This window comes from Anopheles funestus, chromosome 2RL, assembly GCF_943734845.2.
Source record: "Anopheles funestus chromosome 2RL, idAnoFuneDA-416_04, whole genome shotgun sequence".
Taxonomy (NCBI): Eukaryota; Metazoa; Arthropoda; class Insecta; order Diptera; family Culicidae; genus Anopheles; species Anopheles funestus.
Genome location: NC_064598.1, coordinates 96468083 through 96490192, shown reverse-complemented (window position 1 = coordinate 96490192; position 22110 = coordinate 96468083). Strand labels below are relative to the sequence as shown.

General features: G+C 40.8%; 1 protein-coding gene across 3 annotated transcripts; it reads left to right on the top strand.

Moving 5' to 3' along the window:
* Positions 1-1042: 1042 nt before the first annotated feature.
* LOC125763589 (FK506-binding protein 2) lies at positions 1043-20717 on the top strand. 3 transcript variants are annotated; one of them, XM_049426923.1, is made up of 4 exons: positions 1043-1174; positions 3300-3475; positions 19461-19549; positions 19636-20717. In XM_049426923.1, the coding sequence occupies exons 2-4, from the start codon at positions 3300-3302 to the stop codon at positions 20004-20006; spliced, it is 636 nt and encodes a 211-aa protein (XP_049282880.1). In that variant the 5' UTR covers positions 1043-1174; the 3' UTR covers positions 20007-20717. The 3 variants fall into 3 exon arrangements, with proteins under 3 accessions (XP_049282880.1, XP_049282882.1, XP_049282881.1); XM_049426925.1 differs by having other exon boundaries at positions 1087-1248; XM_049426924.1 differs by lacking the exon at positions 1043-1174 and adding an exon at positions 1728-2139.
* The last annotated feature ends 1393 nt before the right edge of the window (positions 20718-22110 follow it).

Genomic DNA, 22110 nt, shown 5'->3' with positions numbered 1-22110 from the left:
AAATTTCGTTTAAACAATGTTATATTTACATGTTAAAGATGTAAAGAAACCCTTCCACTACCGTTATGAACAATTTTCCTCCACGATAATTGATGAGAAAGTGTAGAGAAAGCAATCTGCTCAATCTGGTAGCCACATAACTTGTATGCAATCAATAACGGCCTGGTCAAAACTAGCATGGCAGTCCACGTGTTAATTTATTGGGTGGGTATATGAAGGGAAAATTGAGGGTGAAAATTTGAGAGAAAGATCATCCTATTGATATACTTGAATTATTGTATGTTGTGTCCCTTATGGTATTGGTAAAAATATTAATTATTTTAAAACTAATTAAAAGGTAAACTATTACTAATTTAATGACATATTATTACAAAATTATTTCTTAATTTAAGGGAAACTTTTTCACTGTGGAAGGCCAGGAAGGCAAGGCAGAAATATTATAAACCCATATTTTGCAAAAGCCTCTACAACTCTGACCCAAATAACATAGTTTGCCAACTACTCGAATGGATAAATAAGCAGATCGTTGTCTCACTGGAATTCTACTCTTTTGCCCAAGTAGATGATCACCTTGCATCACCATCTGATTCAAAACAACACACACACATATAGTGCTACAAAGTGTTCATTCGACCAAAACGTTTTATTACTTTTTCGTTCTCTACAGCAAATGTGCATTGGTATGCGTATAGGCCATACACAAGATGCACTGTAGAATTAAATGTACAAATAATTTTGCTGGTTTGCTTTTGTATTTATATAATTGTGAAAAGTTATTTAAGAGTATTAAATTTTTCCACAAATATACCCTTCATTCTTTATTCTACAATTATATTTTTGTTTTTGACAATTTACATTACAAAAGAATTATGTTGAGCAGGAAACGATGAAATCACAAGTCACTTCATAAATCCGTAAAACAATGTAATCGGAACAAAAATTCATCAATTTTACTTTTGACAAGATATGGTATCACAAAACGCACCCACACAGCTGTAACCTGCTGTCCCGGCTGTGAACCATGCGTTGGTATTCAAAGTTGATACGAATTGTTGCGATTGTGGCGTTAAAGCATACAAGAGAGCTGAGCGGTGCGTGCGCCTGTACAGACAGCGAATTCCAACCGTACCAGTCGGGTTTAGTAATAGAAGAGTGATAGACCGCAACAGTCAAGGTGAGAACTTGCTCTGTGATTAAGATTGTGTTCTTGCGTCGGTTGGTTTTTGCTTGTGTTGTCCCTTCTCGAAGGTATTTGATATTTTGTAACAGCATCGTGTAAAGTACCCGGCATACACAAGAAAAAAGACCACGTTGTGATCGGGGATTGGTCCGTGAAGGTTGTCAAAAAAAAAAACAACAAAATCACAGTTCCTATTTATTTTCCAAGAAACAATGTCCGAGTGATAAAGTACAAATCTCCATTCCAAGAATTAATCAAAAATCGTTCGATGATCGTCTCCGGTTCCTTCCAACGTGGCGCAATTTGTAGATTTTTCTGCCCGGTTGCTTGTTGTAACGTCATCGCCGCTGTTCGTTGCTGTTCGCGTATCAGCATGTTTTGCGTGCGTGAGTTTAAGCGCATGAAAGGGAGATAGAGAAGAAAACGGTTTGTCTTAGCAAGAGCGAGATGTGTGAGCATATGATGAGAAGAAAATAGCGCACGCCCGTGCGAAAGCGAGACGGCCCCTATTTGTGCTGCGATGGTGCAACATAAGCAAGTAAAGCATGAACCGGTCCCGTGCCCCAACTCCACCAGCAGTCGGGGGTATTTGGGAGTATTGCTGCCCCTTCCAGCGGAAGGAACCAGCTTCGGGACCGAGAGATAGGACGGTTAAGTCGCGAAGAAAGTTTACTGCCCGGGAGCAATCTGGACTACTTTCAATCTGCTCGCTGTCGACGGCGGTTGGTGCTTTTGCCAGTAGTGCGTCTTCAAACTCCCATTTTGCCAAACGCTCTTGTTCTGTTCGCGACGACGGCTTTTTTTGGTGTTTGTTGTTAAGTGCGGTTGTTAAGCTTGTTTTTAATTTTCACCGTTACAAACCGTTACACTTGCACTGCGTTTAGTTTAGGTGCATTTTTGTTTTGTTTGCTCCAAGTGTCCACCATCGGAAAGCCATAGAAAATAGCAAAACGGAAAAGGTTAGTAGTGTGATTTCTTGCGAGTACGAGAAAGCGCATCCAGCGCCCATTCCCGGGATCCGGGATGGATCCGGTTTAGATGCAAACCGGATAAATAGTGCTACACAGAGAGGGCAAGCACCAAGCCACCATGGCCGGCCTGGAGTTAAAAGCTGACGGTGAAAAAAGTGAACGTTTCGAAGTGGTGGCCAAGAGATGCCAAAAAAAAAACCGCGTGCCAACGCAAGCTTACTTGGAATGTTCGGAAGATACGGCCACAAAGTTCCAGAAGGTTTCGGTTAGAGTGTGTACCTTGGAGAAATGCATTTCTAAAACCGTTATACGACCGTATGACGATCGTTTACATTTCCGTCTAATGCCTCACGAAGTAGGCGATCGTACGATTTGGTTGAAAAGGAAAGAAAGGCTGAAATTAATGCTCAGTATTGAGCATGCACACGAAACGGAACAGAACAAGAAGCATAAAAATAACCTGCACTGGTAACACGGTCACGATCGTGCGGTAGAATGCAAACAGATCGTTTTGACTCGATCACGGTGGCAAGTGCAAGGTCAAACGAGACGGTGCATTTATCGCTTGCTGTTTCTTTCATTTGTTCCTATTATTTTTCTTTTAAATTGGCTTTTTGCAGCGATCGTTACGTAAACTCTTATCGTACAAAACCGAGTTCACGGGCTGGAAAGGTTAAATCGATAGCGATAGCTAATGCACCTAACGTTGGAAACGTTCGTTTAGTGCAATGAAAATTACATTTTTTTATTTTATACATTTTTTTGATTAAAATGTTTTTATTATAATTCGTTTTTGTTTATCGAACAAATCTCTAATGAAATTTTCCTTTTAGTGCAAAATCTTAAATCAGTAAAGTTATATTTTTTGAGTATGAAATATGACAGTTTAAATATGTTAACATAAATTGCTACCAATATTATCAGCAAGAAGAAGTTAAAATTATTTATTGTCCTTTCAACAAAAAACGCATGAGACAATACAGTGAAGCATCTATTTTGTTGATATTAATTTTTTTTTTAATATATATATTTTTTAAATAAAATAATCAGCATAACGAGAAACCCTTTAAACGATTTGAAGCTAATCCATCTGTTCCTTATCAATACTAATCTCGTTTGTTTTTTTTTTTAATTCATAACTCTTACAGATGCTTTCCAAGCTCATTATCCTTTCGTGCCTGGTGGCAGTGGCCATCTGCGAGTCGAAGCTGAAGGTGGACGTTATCAGCGTACCGGAGGGTTGCACCACCAAATCAAAGAACGGCGATATGCTGACGATGCACTACACCGGCAAGCTGACCGATGGAACCAAATTCGACTCCAGGTAGGTCGGTGCAACAGCACCAAACGCGTGTTGTGCTGGGAAGGGTTAAAGAAAAGGGTGTGAAAATTCTCAACCACTAAGCACAAAGAGAAAATGTGTGAAAAACCCCTGCCACTACCATTAATGGTCTAATTATGTCAACGCACATATTAAGTTTGGTTGGTGTGTGCTAAGTGAACCCCCTCCCGGTACGGAAAGTTTAGACCGGAACAAATGGTTAGTAAAATCGTACCATTCAACCGGGGCTTATCGGTTGTTGGCCCTTTTTTTTGGGGGGGAGCCGTCCAGACACGGTGGTACCGTCCTGACCTGACACGGTCACATGCAACTGATAATCCTTCGGCCCATTTTTCGCCCTCGGTTGAGGTACCAATTTTGTCACTCACTTTTACTCGTGCGCACCGTTTTACCGTATGCCTGGTGGAAAACCCGTTTTTACATGTCCGGTGTCGACTGAAGGCTTGTGTTGAAGCAATACATTTTACAATTTGCCATAAATTACCAACTCTCAATAAAGCTTTTCACGCGCGCTGTTGAATGGAAAACCGCAATGCGTACGCCAAACGCTGTCTGGGACTGGGGACCTTTCATGGTCTTTGTAGGCAGCTGAGATGAGATCACAGCAAACCTCAAACAATGGTCAATGGTGAACTGAACGGTGAGGATAGTTCTGTGAGTTGGTGATGTGATGTGGGTCCTTTAACGTGCCATTCGGATGTTTATCTGCATGTTTTGATTTATAGTGAAATTAAGATAGAACTCCCAGATTAATAAATGGCTATGTTTTTTGATTTTTTAAACAACAAAATCTAACCACGGTTTACTAGGAAAACATTCGCAATTCCTCATATTACTATCAGTAGTGTTTCGAAATACTCCTGAGATTGGTTGACTCTCGATTGGAAACGATTCACCGTATGATGACTTCAAATCTCGACATCTTTTGGGCTAATCTAAAATCTTGATAAAAAGGTTCACAGTGTCACATTTTTTCGTTTGCAACGCGAAAAATGTTGTCAGATAAAGGAAAAAGAACCTAACAAAGGAAGGGAAACTAGGAACTTCGAAATGAGGAAGCTGGACGTCAAATTGCTGATAAAATTAGATTGAGTGGTTATGGATGATGAAACAATTATTCAAGCTGATTTCAAGCAGCTTTGAGTTTTATTTAGCAATTCATTAGTTGTCCAAAATCCCCAAAGGGTTTATATTTTGCTGGAAAGTGGGAAAAATCTTCAATTGCCTAAGAACATCCTGCAAAAAAATTGGATGGAATCAAACTTGATGTTAGAGCATACTCTTAACTCTTTAGTATGATCTTTTAGCACAACTTTTTACTTTTGATTATTTTCCTTCTAAAATATCGTTCCCAAAAGTGGTAATTAAAAACATGTTTACACCTTAGTATCACGTACCATGCACGTTGCGTTCAAATTTCAACCATATCAAAACGCACAAGAGTTGTTATGCTGTCACAAGAGAATGAGCGATTTGACCTCATCATTTATGAATGAGCAACAAAACAGCCCTGAGGAATCTGCCCAGCAGGGGTGGGAGTATTTTTCCGCTTCCCAAAAAGAACCATCCGTACCATCGGTAAAACGATTTATGGCACCCCTCGCGAGAGTTTGGCTATAATACTGGCCCAACCGTGCCGTTTTTCTTGTTTTCGGTCAACATGGTTTTTGAACCGTCGGGCCGGACAGATTTATTGTGGGAATACACATTTTCTTGAGTGAGTGATTTTTCCTGCGTTACTGTGCGATGGTGAGATCGAAATGCGGAGGGAAAAACGTGGCTCAAAACATTATCACATGCCATTGGTAGTTACCTGCTGGAAGAACGTAATCCATCGACGGTTTGGGGAAAAAACGGAAAAGCATTTCCGGTTCGTGAGAGCTCGGGGTGCGTCGGTCAATTTGCATTCTGTACTGTACGAGCGAAGGGGTTTCGCACCGAAGGGAAGAAGGTATTGTCTCGATAAAAAAAGGTATGACACGATTTGAAAGCGGATGTAATGAACAAGTGAAACCGATCGGTCGCTTATTCTCGGTATGACAAAATCTGTCCATGACAGCATCATTCTTGTGGAAAATCTTAATTCATACGCTTTTTAATCAGTCGCTACTGAAGCGTATTTAAAATGGTACGCTTCATTGATTATGAAGAGCAAAATAAATGGTCCAAACCTTAAATTTTTCCACTGTTTGTGACAAGACCGGTAACTCTTCTACGAGACAGCAGTGAGTAGAGAAAATTAATGATACATATGAGACAAAATTTGACTTCATCAAACCCTGCAGGCTTTCGAGTCGATAGGCGGTATCCATCTTTCATCAGCAGAGAGGACATACTTTCTCATCGTTACGTTCTCATCAATTCAAATAACTAAGCAGTGGAATACTTACACAAAACATTTTTGCCCCAAAACCCGAAAGCATGACGGTACGGGCTTTTCGTGTTTAATGATCACATTCCCATCAGTTCGAGCTTGAAAATTGAAACATTGTGGCGTAAAGAAGGGCGCCATTAAGCCAGTCTGCTCATAAAAGTTTATTTTTTATCACACGAACTCACCTGCTCACCGGTGCCAAACACTAATTGCACAGATTAGGGTCAATATACCGAGGGATTTTCGGCGCTCCCTTGATGAAGTTGTTTTCGAATGCGATTAGATTGATGTTTAGAGCGGTTTGCGGAGTTGCAGAAAATCATGTAGTCAAACGTCGTCCAAGACGCATCGCTAATGCAGAAGTAATCACCCCCGAATACACCCGTTCCGGGGGTTGTTCGGGGCTGGTTTTTTTTTGCATGCCTGCATGCATAATACATCTTTTCCATTGAATGCATAACGATTTTAAATGATCTTCACAAGCCAAGCAAGCGCGTCCTCTCGGTGCAGTCGTTCAATTATTCAAACTATCTGCCGTATAATTGAAGAGTCTTCACACACATTCCCGAATGCAGAGGGGGCCCCGAGTGAAGGTTTATCGCTGTTGTGGCTGCGTTTTAGTATCATCGTGCTGTTACGTAAAACCACCAAAGTGACCTAAACCACCTGCCAAAGGGAAGATAGGAGCGTGCCAACGAGTGCTCGGTGTTGTCGTTATCGGTCCTACGGGTGTTCAATCTGCCTACAATCGTCTAGCGATTATTTGTGACGCTTGCAGGGAAAACAGAAGCTCCCTTCACGGGGTGAAAGAATTGGGGAATGTTTTTTCTTTTTTTTTTTTTGCTAACACTCCGTCGGTCACTTTCACTTCCACATCGGTGTTTAGTAAAGAGCTGGTTGGGGTTTTTTTATTGAAAAGGCTTCACGTGTGGCATGGTGGCGCCAGCAGAAAACGCACGACCATTAAAACCTAGACGCGATAGGTGACGTGTTTTACATTGCGATTAACGCACGAAGCGGAGGGGGTTAAAAAAGTGTCGCTTTTACGCGCGGAAAAACCTCCTCACCAGCACTCCAAAATGGTGGTGTTTCCGTTGGTGCAAAATAAGGCATTCCTGGCGCGCGTAGATAGAAAGTTTGGTTTTAGGTGTTTTTCTTACTCCTCCCTAGGATACGCTGCGTCCGGCACTGTTTTTTTTGCACATTTCGCTAGTGGTAGCATTTTGTTTTGTTTGCTTTTTGCTGCCTTTTGCCCGGTTAAACAGAGAGAGGTCGCGGATTAAATCGTGTCCGGAAGGCTGGCAAAATAAGCCACCCGGTCGATCGTTTGTTTGTGGTGCATTGAAATAGAAAGCCATAATCACGAGCGATCGCCATTGCTTCGTGATGCAGGAAGAAGCTACAAAACAGTGTGTTTGTCTGTGGCTAAAGTGAAGGAAGTGAAATGCATGTTTTTATTTCCCGCCTTGCACGTGGGAACTCTGTCCAAATGTCTAAAACAATGTGCGCGGTTTAAAGGGAAAGAAATGAAATAAACACGATGATCACATTCTGTTTTGCATTGCTGGTTGCGATCGTGGGGGCACCAAACCGAAACTGCATTTGCACTCAGTATTACAACTTGCCGGAACCATACTCTAATACTATGGTATGTGCGGGAAGGGAAAAAATAGTTTTGTTTAATTGTTTTGTTGCACCCTTTCATGTAATGTTAAGGCAGTGCAAACAGAGCCGGCGGGGGCGTTTTACATCACTGCTATGGTTGGATGGAATATCGGAATCCAATGCCTTCATCATCACCTCATATTGCTGAACATACAATAATGTAAAAAAACGAGGAAAATTATGTTCTTTTTTTCGTATTTTATTACGATATGTTCACTTACCCTCCCTGTGAGCTGACACTAAGTATGTAAGGGCATTTGCTTCCTGCGTTGTACTTTGTGCCGATTGGAATGTAACCGAAGAATGCAAATGGGGAAAAATTTGCAAAGTGTAACGTACTTTCTTTGGTTGGTTTCTTAGGATGGAGTTACGGATAGTCTTAGAAACTTCAATCGTCGTTTAGGGGAAGTTGTTTAGTATTTTTATTTTACTCAAATCTCACATTTTTATTGAGGTCTTATTAAGGTAATACTAGAATTGAAATTTTAAAAACTTAAAAAATGGTATTCTAAGTATATCTTGACTTTTACTTTCAATTTCATAACATTTAACCTATTGAATACAATGTTGGCTTAATGATTCCTTTGTATCATTCCTTTCCCCACGTTTCAATAATTAGACAAGATTATTGATAAGGAACTAGTTTTACAGGCTAATTTTATAGAGGTCTAACCTCTGATATGTTGGTTCATCATAAAAAGTCATCCACGACCAAACGTTGACCCTATTTTCAGCCTCAACCGTTTCATGATTGCATTTCCACTCACCAGGTGCTACACTGACGTTGATCGAAAGGTTATGATTCTCTTGCGAAAAGAGGTTTTTATTGGGGTCGAGCTTTATAACTTTACCTCTTTTCACTCTAGTTTGATTTTGCATTGATGAAGTCGCTGGTCTAAAGATTTGGGTCTTTGCGATCTAATGCAGTCCATACTTGTGAAGACTATGAAGAGATTTAAATAAGTCTAGACTATCTAATTAACTCTACATTTTGCATAATTGTATACTCTTTAGGACGAATGATTAGGATTTTATGTATTATTGTTCCTTCTTGATGCTTTTCTTGGAAAGTATACTTTTCATACTTTTGTCTATATGTCTTCTTACATCATTTGAGATTATTCGTTATTTCAACTTTTACTTCTGCACTTCTTAATTTTTCTCTAAAAATGACAAATAAATATTAAATGGCACAAAAAGCCCAAGCAATCTACTAAGATTTAGTCCAAAAAACTCCTTTATCTCGATCTTCATTCGATCTTGAATTTGATCTGAGGCTTGAGTTTGCTACAATATGTTACCTGTTGGAGGCAAAATTACAGGCAATAATATTTATTAAGCGTATTTTATATTTCCTCTTCAGATATCGCCTAAGTGCATTAACTGCACATAAACCACTTAAGCTAGATCTTCTATACTTAGGTACTGTATTTTACCTTTTTTTCCTTAAGCTTAATGTACTTCACGGAAAAGAAAAGCTCCTTCCGACCAAGTGTTGCTCGGTAAGATTTATTGTAAAAAAACAAGATCCTCTTCCGGTGCCGCAGTATAAGGCTCATGCACCCCGGCCACTCCCAGTGGTCAATTTGAAAATGAATCCGACTTATTCGAGAGCGGCACGAGAGAATGTCATTTACGTCGGTCGGTCGGTAATGTATCGGCAGTACACCGTACAGGCGTATAAAAACACAACCAAAAAAAAAGCACACAGAGTACCACAACCGGTGTTTTAGTAGCACTTTAATGTCACCCGCCCTGTTACCTGTTTATTATTCATGTTGGCCCGAACCAGGCGCGAACAGTACGAGATATTGTTGCAATCCTCTAGTGAGCCGACAAGATGATGGTCTGCCAGCAAACGCAAGAAGAAAAAAAGTGTCTTCCTTCAACGTAAAATAAAAACATAAGCCACGTGTAAGTAAAGCGGAAGAGGGTTTTTGTAGCGAACGGAAATCGCGAAAACTACGGGCAACCGGTTGAAGAGATGTTCCAGCCTGGGGATGGAAGGAGGAATTGTCTGCAAAGTATCGCGCATCCACGGTAAAGATTCCAGAGCACTGCGAACGCTGGCGCTTCTGCCCGGTTAAAGCAGCGCTCAAACATTGCTAAAGCGTCCGGAAAATGGGACATAATGTGGGTTTTTTTGCTTCCCATATTTCCCGGCCACATCTCGGTGGTTTAGTGTGGCGTTACGGCTATCCTTCCCTTCCCACCAGAAGCGGTATGCCTTTTTTTATCGTCCTCGGGGACGAATGGTCTCGCATCAGGATATCAAGTTTTGTCATATTGTAACCCCACCCCCATCCCGTAAGTGTTGCGTAGGGCAAACGGACGCAAAAGAGGCCATCGTTCTGTGTGCGAAGGCAAACGATACAGCAGGCCTGAAAGATGAACTTCAATCTCATCAATTATGAAGCGGATCGCGCTGTTGAGATTCTTATGCTTCGGGTCATGTTCGCGTCGTCTGCACGATCGTTTCCAGGTTTTTTTTCTTCTGCCGACAATACATACTTCAAACCACTGCAGTAAAATCCGTATCGATGGATGTACTAAGATGTTCGTATGACTTTTTTGTTGTTGCGGGTTTACTACAAGAAAAGAGGAACCAAATTAAGGACTCCTGGTGCACATCGGCTATCGGTTGACTTGCTTTCCCCCAAAAAGGTCCCATCGGTGGGAATGAACTTGATTGTCGGCAAGGAAGAAAAAGCATGAGTGATTGCTGATGTAATGCCGGAAAATCACTGCTTCCATTGAGGTGCGTGTGGTGCATGTGAGGAAGCCTTTGAATGAAGTCAAATGCAAAGCAGCGATGGGAATTTCGAGGTGAATTCAATCAATCAGGAGGATGTAGATGATATAAAGCAAATAATAGGCTTTTCTTGACTAGAAAGGTCTGCATATTTAAAACGAAATTTGAAATTTCCTTCAAAATATGTAAACTTTTGGAGTAAGTCAAAGTCATTCTTCCTTCAAATTTATATTTTTTTAAATAATTTCCTGTAAATTTTATCTACAAAAGAGGAGTTTAAGTAGAAAAAAAGTTATGAGAATCATAATTAAAAGCAAAAAAAAGAGAATAAAAATCTTTAAACTACACTTTGAGGTGGATCTCATCCATGGCTGAGCTGTTTTAAGTTTTATGAGCGTCATCATACGCCCACAAAGCTCCACTCATCTGTCCAAGTAGCGACAAATTGAAACATAATCGGGTCATTCTGGTCGGGCTGAAAGTACGGCTAAGTTAATAAATCTCAAAGGAAGACATCCTGCTTCTTGCACAACTTCGGCGATAAGCGTGCCACGGTTAGCACACGCGTGCCATGAGAAGAACACATTCTGCCACCGTTCCGCCGAAGAAGCCGCCAGAAAGGTAATGCACCGTTGACAGCAGACCGCTTTCCCGGCAGGATAATGACATTCTATCGAGCTAATTTCCGGAAATATTGTACTGCCCTGTGGCGTGTGTCTAAGCGAGTGCTTGACTGCATCTTTTTGTGGAGTGTGCCTTTTTCGTTGGGTGTTCATCTTGCACCTTGTGCAAGACGGAATAATATAAAAAAAAACCCTTAGTAGGTTCTATGTAGAAGGTTTCAATTTTTATGACAAGACACTTTATGGCAGACTCTGTGTGGGTGATCCAGAGTCCGGATAGGAATGCTAAGGGGAGTTCCAAAGCATCCCATCCTGTTCGTGGTCAACCTGGAGAACCTTTTGCAGTAGCATGTCAAAACGTCTTGATAAGGATGCTGAAGGGTTTATGATGAATTTTTACCTTTCCCTTATCGCTCACACACTCGAAGGATGAATGTATGTGGGTTATTATTATTTCGCTTCCACACACCACAAGCGAACGATTGCGCTTTGGGAAAAGTGATAAATTAAGCGTTCTTATGGTGGGCCCCGTTCGCACCATACAGTCGGATGTCGTCATAACATCATTATAAAATTTTCAACAGCTTCAAAACCTCGATAGGACAAGCGTTGTATGAAGTGGGCTCGGCAAACGAGATTCATGCAAACGGTGGAAAATGTTTTATGAGTGGGAAATTTGTTTCCCATTTGATCTTGTTTCCTGTACAGGTTTTGAGCAGGGAAACGGTACGGTACTGTGCGTTTTCGCATAGGGAGAGAACGTTACAGGTTAGTTGTTTGCACTGTGAACATTTGCTTCCGGTAAATCCCTTTAATCGGCCACTGAAGGATGCTCGCATGCTGTGGAGTTCGAGTAGGGATGATGCCCAAGCGCATCACCGGTAGGAAACTTTACCCTACCAGAACTTTGTCGACGAACCAAAAATCCAACCAATGTTTGGTTGTTTCAAGCAATTTCATTCCACTTTAGGCAGCGGGGTTTTGTCGGAACCAGCCCCATCGTTTGCTTTTTTTGAATTTTTTAGTCTAAATTGCTTGTGAGTAAAAATTCGCAACACCTCTGCTGGATGGCATTGCCCAGGAATTGGGGATTGGTAACTGTGGTTCGCGAATTGGAGAATAAAAACAATTGGATAAATCAGATATTCATGCAAAAAATCTAATATGTATGATACACTTGTCTCATTTTCATAAGAGCAGAGTAGTGGGCCACAAAAAACTAAGCCCCAACTCGTGTAGTGCCGACGAGATGCCTGCTGCAATTCGGTCAAAGGATTACTTGGCGGAACACGGAACACTTGCGATCCCGCGGAATGCGAATAAATGGGTGGATTTTCTAGCGAAGGTGTCGGAATTTGTTTCCACCGTTATCAACAATTTTTCGGGGCCGCAATTGTGCGGAACGACGGTACAACCTCCCGAAGGACGAATATTAAGCGCCACAATCGTAACAGCGTGAGAGGTGGATTTTCTACGAGGATTTGGGGATGTAATATAATTTTGAATTTAGATTTTATCTTACTTGTATCAAATGGAGCTGAAGTACCACAAGAATTCATTTTCTGACGTTTGCTATACTGAAGAACATCTTTAAAAATCTATTTAAGAAACTTTTTGAAACTAATATTTTGTATTGAAAGATCTTCAATGTTTCGTGTCGTCACCGTGCTTAGAGTTTTTTTTAATCAACACTAAAAACTTCCCCTTGATCGATTGCGCGGTCAGCAATCGTATTCCTGACATGTAGTTGAGATAAATCTAAATGGTTTTGATGTAGGGAAGCGCCGAAGCCTCATGTGCTGTGCCGTTGCTGGTCGATGAATAATTTATCGTCCCGGCACCGGTTGAAAATCGTCCAAAAAGGGTTCAAATGAGGCATCGTAGCGTGGTGGCAAAGAAGGGAAGAAAGGGAATGCTGCTGTTTACTACGAAATGCTGGAACGTAATCGTAAAATTGAAGCTCACCAGCTTGTAGATCTCATTTGCAGCTAGGCGCTTGTACAACTATTCTGGTGAGGCAGCAGCAAATAGCGTTATACGTGTGTACTGTGCAAAACATTACCCTGTCGGGCAAACAAATCTTACAGATGTGGTCTAAATGTTTGTGTTAGCACACATATAATAGATAAAAGAAAAGGGGGAAAAAATCGCTACCCAAATTCTTGTAATACATTTTTAAAAAGCTGCTGTATCTTGTCAGCTGTCCTGACGTATCGACTGTTGGACGGAGATCACAGGTCGCAAGTCCGCCTCCAGCGGGGGTTCACATCTCTGGTCGCGTGTTATGGTGTCGTAGTAGTAACACCGGATGATATTCACCCGTATTTTGTATGTCTTTTACTAGCAGCCTTAGCAGACCAAGCTAACCAAGAGACGATAAATGTGAGAGCAAACACTGGTAAAGAAAGACACTAACCTCCGTTTGCAATTCATCCTGTCAACAGTGTACACATACAGCAAAAGTTTTTTTGCGACACTTTCCACACTCACTGCGACGGTTGTTTGGGGTGCCTGTTGAGGGTGATAAAAGTTTTAGCGCTACAGCGATTTGATCGATCGAGCAGACGACGGATTGGTTGTGGAAGAAGTTTTTAATTTTTTGTTCGTATAAAGTTGGATGATTTTTTTTGCTCAGTTTACTTGAATATGTTTATAGTAAACTAAACAAAATTTATTTTAAACAATTTTCTCTTAATTTTTACATATTTTTTTTAAGTTATTCCGGATTTTTACTTAAGCAGGAGGGCTTAAAGTAAGCTCAAACAGCTAAAGGAATCTCTCAAAACATATGCAACCGAATTATAAACGTAAATAATGTAATACCCAACCTCAACTCCCGGATACGTATCCAACCTAACGCGATCGGTGCTGAGCTAACCTTCAACCTACGCTATGCGGTAGTGTGCAACAGACATATTTTTTCCGCGCCAACTTTTATGTCGTCCAAAAGTCTAGGCACGGGGCAGAATGATTGTCGATTGTATCATAAAATAAAGCCCCATGCGGTAGTCCACCTCTTGCTAACGGTGTTGAGATGCTGGAATGGTATCTTTAAGAACAAATTTGCAACATCCGGTACAGTTCCGATGCGCTCACTTGTGCATGGATCGATTCCCATAGAATAAAACCATACCGTGAGTACATAAATTTGGGTGGCAGGATTTTGTGTGAGAACAATCGTCCGTGTGTGTCTGTTTTTATTATTATGGTTATTGATATATTTATGTGACAGTTTCGCGACGACGCTTGAACGCCTTTTTGTTGGGCAATTTCTTTAAGCCCTTATGGTGCATAATGCGCCGTTTGAAAGCTTGTAGATAAAGGGTAGTATTTTTGCTAGAAATAAAACATATGAATTGTATGAAGAACAGGTGTTATACGCTCTAATGGTGTACCAATCAGTATCAGTATTGCTCACATTTCATTATTCGCTTGTGATCTGTGAACGATGGATAAAAAAGATTATGTCTAAAGTGAAAGCAAACGAATAATTTACCTTTATGGATTGTATAAAAAAAGCAACTGAGTTTATAAATAAATAAATTCTCTTATTTTTGGTATACTATTCATCCTACATGAACGAAGCGTGAGTCACAGTGCGTCACTTTATTTATAGTCCGTCAACTGCACACTTGGAGAAGGTTCTCCATCAAGAGCTCACTCGAATATTGCTCATTCACAACTTTCACCTGGCCGCTATTTTTTTTCCTTCTTATTTTCATCCCTGATCACATTATTAACAAAAAAACTAGGACGGTTCAAGATCGTTCCGGAACTGGTGGAGTCATCAAAGCCCACTCACAGTTTTACCGTGCGTCTTAAGACATTTTATATATTGTGGTTGTGTTTTCCCCGTTTCAAACAATTGTAAAACGGTCAACAGGCGCCGTGACGTGTGCGAAATTTCTCCCCATTTCTGATGGCATACCATAAGTCTTGTGTACTTCCGGAAACAAGGCACTCTTCTGGGGTTTTTTTCTGTGTCTCGCCACATTATCCCGGTCGAGACATAACGAGCGTTGTTCGTTGGATCTAATTTGGTGGACAATTTTTAATTGCTTCAATCAACGTGACACAAGAAACGGTGAAGATGAACCGTTGCGTCAAACAGCGTACGATTTTTCCACCCCGACTTCTATTCCATCAGGGAAAACGCGTCAAGAAGCACGTTATTTCTCTTCCGCCGGCGTGTACAGTAGTATTCCTATGGGGGAAAATGGAAGGCTGCAAGTGTTTCTTCAGGATCTCGAGACGAATAAATCCTGTTGCTCGGCACGAGGTGACAACCGACACCACAAAACAAGGACGATGGTTCGCCGTGTTGTTTGGGAGGATTTGGCGAAAAATGATCCTCCTAATTCCGGTTGTGGTTGTTTGGCCTGGGACACCCGGTCTACAGCGAGGACGGTTTATTTTTCTAATGCTCTGGTTTACATATGACCCTTCGGTACGAGTCGGTCGGCTTCAGTCTGTAATCGTCTGTACAGGGATTCCCGGTGAAAGACATTGTCGTCTGTCTTTTGCCAGTACGGCTCGGTGACACATTTCTTGTGTGCGATCATATAATGTAGACGGCGTTACCACGGCTCGAGGGTGGGTACTACCACCCTGAAGGAACCGGTAGCATTTGTTTATGAATGTCATTTTTCATGTTTTGTCAAGCGCAACATTTGTTGGAGGGAATTCGTCCGATGCTGAGAATAGACAATTTTTCCAGGAAGTTGATTTCTTTAAAAAAGATCAACAGTAGAAATCATTCCAAAAGGTATTTATACTGGAATAATTAATAATTGCTACTTAAACAATATTTTAGTTGAGAGTTTTTTTTTCAATCCAATGAAAGCATTTTAGTTTCGTAAATTTTAACATTAAATTTTAAAGTTTCGATATTAAAACTGGCGTTTTATGATTTTTCCTTTTGTGCTATAAACGTTGTAAGCCTAATATTTTGCGTAGTCTTTTCGCTGGTAACCGTACTCAAGTCATCGTTAGTTCGTTTTCAAGCCCCAATCATATGCAAACGTTGTTGGCCAAAGATGCGCACATGATTACGTAGCCGAATGGATTGAAAGTACATTCGCGAGAACTCTTCCTTCGCTACTTCGACCGCCGGTGAGCGATCATTCAACTTAAACCGGTTCCATGGAATGGCCGTTGCGTAACCAAGGTTCACCGTCACGTCGCGAGTTTCGCGATTCACGTACGCATCATCAAACGTGACATTAGCCCGTTCTCGACAAACATAACGGAGTTGCAAACCACATTTTGTCGCCGAAACAGCAGCAAAACCTTTTACCACGGACTTCTCGTTGATTTGATTGCAGTTTCTTCCACACACGTAAATGTTTTTGTTTGTGTCTTTTTTACAAATAAAAAGCATTGCTTTTAAAAACATCCATCTACAAACGAAATGTGTTTTACCCCGGAAGGGCATGCAGTGGAGAAGAAAACAAAAAAAGTATGTACGGCACACGAGGCGTTTTCCTTCGATTAACATCAAAAAGCTGCAAAACGACAAACGCCCCAGACTGATGCCCCAGTTCTTCCCGACTTACCGTTAGAGAGTGAGACTCCACGGGGTACTTGCTGGGTGGTGTAGAAAGAAAACAACAACCAACATGCAGCAAAAGTGTAACAAACAGCGAAAAGTCGTGCCCTTATGCCATGCTTGGTGCTCATAAATAATGCAAACTACTAATTTCTGTCAACGCACGGAAACATAACTGCACCATGGATGGAAGGTGGAAGGTGCATATCGTTTAGCGAATGGTACTGCACACCCTTAATGATGGGATCGTTCATTGATAAGGGATGAACAAATATAGATAAAACCCGTGAGCAGTTAATTGACGGCGTCACCAGCTCGTTTTTTTGCTTCAAGGCGATGATTCATGGCAGTGAAAGTTTTTTACCCCTTATTGAGCGTATTAAAGTATTTTTATTTTAGTTTTACAAAATAAAATTTGAATATGTTTGATTATTTTTTAAAATACTTTTTTTTAATATTCTTTAAAAAAATATATTTACACTAAAATAAAAAAAATCTGTTTCGATAAAACCGTTTCCTTTGGAACGTTTTCAAAAAATCAATACTCCGTACGGCGATATAATCATAACACGGAAAGTCAGCTGTTCGGATACGGAAAAAACATGGATCTAAAGTTTGAAAATCATACCAACCCTTTTGACCCTGTTTAGTTGCAGTGCGCGCAACTGGCATGGAGTCATGATTATTTGATTTTATTACCCAACATTCTGGTGAATAATTCCACGTTCCGTCGTAACACCAGCTGGACCATCATAAGATACCTCACCCGTCGGTCGCAACGATACGCCTGCACGATCGGTGGTGTCTGCGGAAGGGTTTAAAAAATTAAGATATTCACCACCTCCAATGAAGTCGTAGCAAATGTATATCTGCAACGGAACCAGTCTACCCGCTAGGGGAGTCTTAAAGTTTCACCGAGCTAAGGATAATTCTTTTACGAAAGTTATTTGTTTTTCCCATCCTGTCAAACGTTTGACGCTGTTTTCGGTGTTTTTGCCTCAGTGCACTATTTACAACCGATACGTGTGCGAAAGGAGGTAAAACGCCCGTCCGGTTAGTCGGCCGTACTTTCACTAAGTGGCGTTTGCTTTGGCTTAACGCGCGGAAAAGGACTGTACTCGCTTTCACGCAAAGTGATTTGATGGCACACTGCAGTTCCGGTTCGATTCCTGCTGGATGCTGCTCTCATACCCATTCACCGAACGGCCTTAAAACTCACATCAAATAAATCGAGAAGAATTTCTTTCCACGAAGGTTTCCGACTAGCCGTTGCGCTGGATGGTTACAACCCTTTTCCGACAGTGGCAAAACCTGCCAAGGACAGGAGGATGTGAGAAGAATAAATGGACCGCTGAGGTGCGTCGATAGAAAAGGGATGGATAACCGCCACGATATTATCACCGCCTTGGGTGTATATCGGGTAGCAGAAGTGTTTTCCGCTTCGGAAAACCGAAACTAAAAACCAATCGAACCACTGCTCAATTATTAATGCTAACAGTTTGCCGAACCTGTTCCCTTCGATCAGATGAACATGTGGGCATGCGAAAGCGAACGGCCAGCTTGTTCCTTCTCTCACAATTGGTACAAACACCCATCAATTGGTGTAAAATGTGAATAGAGTTTTATTTTGCACAAACTTCACAACGAACCAGCCACCATCGGGATTGAAGGTTAAAGAGTAAAAGAAATGCTCCGATCAACGATAGATCGAAAGAGAACCCCCAAAACAAATTCCCCTCTTTCTTGAAAAGCTTTATGTCAATTTTTTAAAGAATCCTTCCGATTTATCTTTTGGTGCGATGGTAAAAGAAAATGCTGCTTGAATGGTGTGAAAGCATCGTTTCCGTATCGATTATATCCTTTTGCTACCGGTGCAAACATCGCGACGATGCTAAGTACATGGCATATGTTAATATTTGCTTTTAATTACAAAAATAACATTGCCCTACAAGGGTGCTAAGTAGCGAGACAAAGGTTCTCACCCGTTTACATTGTTTAATCACGGCGTTTTTGGGAAAAAGAGCAAGAGAAACGGTGAATGCATTTTCTCGATTGCAGAGTACCGAATTTTAAATAATTTTCTCATCAATGGAAATGTTTGAGTAAGATTTAATACAACTCGTTTCCTTCTGTTTCGTCGGGTTAAGTTGGATGTTTTTTTCTGCTTTACAATGGAGCATCACCTTTTTCATGACTTTAAACGTTTTTTTTATAATTTTAATTGGAATAGTCAGGCCTTTTCAGTCAGCGCATGATATTTTTATGTATAAAATAGTTCCAATTCCAGGGAGAGATTCTGAAAAGTTCTTTACCATGTCATGGAGTATATTATTGGGCATTTTTAGACTCAAAGTAACGGAATAGTTCCCCAAAAAAACAAAGAAATCTACATTTAGGCATATCTCAAAAAGAAATAAGAAACATCAGTCCCGTTTAACTAGTGAGCAACGAAAACGTGAGCGATATGCGACGGTGTTGCGTTAAGCTAAGCTAATCAGTTTTTCGTAACATTCATTCGCAACAAACATTCGCAACCTGAAACTTTACACACGTGCGTTACACGGAGCTAGAAGTCAATTTTTATCAAAGCAGAAATCATAAGCTAATTTTGTTGAGTTTCGTCAAACCAGGGCATTTGAGTAAGAAAAGACAGATTCAGCAAAAGAATGAACTTGAAATAAGTAGCTATAAATGAGGAGAAATACCCGTTGACGAGACAGAAATGATACGACCGTCAGGGCTGGATATAGTTCAATACGAATCTTTCGTCTTTTCATTTCAAGAGCATTGAGTGTCCCCCTACCCTAGGTAAGGCCTCAATGTCTCCAACGTTTCCAGTAAGAGAAACTTCTTCCAGGTTTCTAATGATCGCCTGGACGATCGACGATACGTAATAGTTATACGTAAGCGAACTAAAGTATAGTGACCGGTCTATCTTCTAATATTAAACAGATTTTATTAAGAAATTCTGGGAACACTCCGTTCTAAATCCCTTCTTGTTACAGTTTCGACCGTGACCAGCCTTTCACCTTCCAGCTCGGAGCCGGTCAGGTAATTAAAGGATGGGACCAAGGTTTGACAGACATGTGCGTCGGTAAGTTTTTCCTTTACGAGTTTCACCATTTTCCATCATCTCAATTTATAATCCTCTTTTTGCTATCCGGTTTTGCACCCGAATAGGTGAGAAGCGTATGCTGACCATCCCGCCAGAGCTCGGTTATGGTGACCGAGGAGCAGGAAACGTCATTCCTGGCGGTGCGACCCTCGTGTTCGACGTCGAGCTGATCAACATCGGTGACTCGCCCCCAACCACCAACGTGTTCAAGGAGATCGACGAAAACAAGGACATGCAGCTGAGCCGTGAGGAGGTGAGCGAGTACCTGAAGAAACAGATGGTCGCCGCCGACGGTGGCCAGGAGTCGGAGGACATCAAGAACATGATCGCCGAACACGACAAGCTGGTGGAGGAGATCTTCCAGCATGAGGATAAGGACAAGAACGGCTACATCTCGCACGACGAGTTTTCGGGCCCGAAGCATGACGAGCTGTAAGACTGGCCGGTACAGGCAAGGGTGGACGGTTGTTTCCGTTTCTTTTAGTAATGTTATTATAACTCAGTTGTTTTTTGTTTTAACGTCGATAAAATCTACGTCCAGCATACGGTTCTATTTAACGTACGTTAGTTAGTACGCAGCGGAAGGGCATACACACAGTTGAGGACTTATTTCGTGCGAATGCGAATCCCATTCGACCAGTTGTTAGTGGTTTGTTGATTTTCGGTAGTTAGTTTTTCCGTCGGTTTGCTAGAATTTCGTTTAGCGGGTTGGGAAGGTTATTATTTAATAGAATTACCGTTCAATCCGTTGTGAAATTCACTTTCAAATTCACAACGCATCAGCAGATTTGCAGGTGGAATGTTCTAAACAGATTCGAACGAAACAGCGCACATTCATCTCACCGTTCGCACACAGTACGTCCCATTCGATGGGACAGTCGAGATATATACACAGAACGAGGAAAAGCAAACCCCAAACAATCATTCCCTTTTTTTTCGGTTTCGGTCGTGTAAATACATTCACATCACGCGGGATAGTACTGAAAGGTGAGGGATCGTGTTTCAGTTTTAGAGGAATATGATTAGGAACGAGCATAGCGAAACAACGTGAACATCATCACTTAAACGGTTACAAGTACACGAACTTTACATATCACAACAACAATAACACACAAACGGAAAATAAACTATTTGTACGAAAAGGAAATGCAACTGTTAGTTTTATTGTCAGCAGAGACGGCACAACGAAAGAAAGCTGGGCTACACAAAAGACTGCTAAAATTACGGACATGTCGTAAGCATGCATAGGTGATAAGTATGCAGAAACATCGGTAGCATATTGCAGTGGAATGTTTCGAATTGGATGTTCAATAAAATTAAATTGATCCTTTGTGTTACTTTTACAAAATTTAATGTGTTTGACCAATTGTTACAGGTTAGAAAATTGACATAATTTTTAAAGTAAGTAAGATTACGTAAAATTTAATTGCATGAAGCTCTAAATTTTTCGAAATAAATCGGGTTTGTACCGAAATATTTCATGAATGAAAATCGATTAAATAATAAATATTGTTGAAATGGTATCCTCAAATTATTTCTTTCATATTTAAACAATTTTTAAATATCTTAAATCTCTATTGAAGTAAATCTTCTTTAAACGGACATTTATTTGGCACACGTTTGAAACAACCCTTATTGTGTTGCTCACTGTTGAAACAACCCTTATTGCGTTGCTCACTGTTGAAACAACCCTTATGTGCTATAATCCGCATAGATGGCGCGCTAATCGCTAAAGGGAGAAAAGACAGATAAGCGTGTCAGTTGTGATTCAAATGCCGGGACTTTGTAAAATAACAAAACTTAAAATAATGTTCATGAATTTGCTTGAAAATGTTAATTAATTTAAATTAATATTAGTTAGTTAAGCCAACACAAACATCATCTTAGAATTAATTATGTTAAATTAAGAAAAAAGGTGCAATTGTTTGAGGGAAACCGTCGAATTATGAAAACATTAGTAAGGAAATACAATCCAATTTTTAAGACGGTAAGATCGATTCTAAACAGTTCAGTTCCGCTATTTATACCAATTATGATTATACCTTTGCCCAACTAACGCTAGAATCCAGGAACAGAAGAAAAACTGCAAAATGAAATAAATTGAAAAAGAAAAAGAAAAAGGGTACAGCAGAGCACCATTTCCGACGTTGTTTTATGCTCATCAAAATCAACGGCAGTTGAGAAGAAGCAAATCCGCTTGTCATGTTCATGGAATCAGGTAACAAAGGCGTTGAAAATGCTTCAAAATTTCAGCACATCATTTCACCTGTTGCGCCCCCGGGTGGCGTTGTGTGGTATAAGTAGCAAGAACCAACCATCCAACCATGCTGGAGCCTCATCCTCACTGCCTTCTTTGCCCGCGGAAAGGCTTGCGAAAATATGCAGCAATAATTGTTTCGTGGCCTCTCGGCGGGGTATCAAATAACGGATCGCGAGAGCTGGAGCAATGTTTTTTAAGCGCTGATGAAGGAAAACTTCTACTCTCGAAGGTGGATGGGAGAAATGGATCGAAAAGCAACGCGCTTCGGTAGAACGGGACA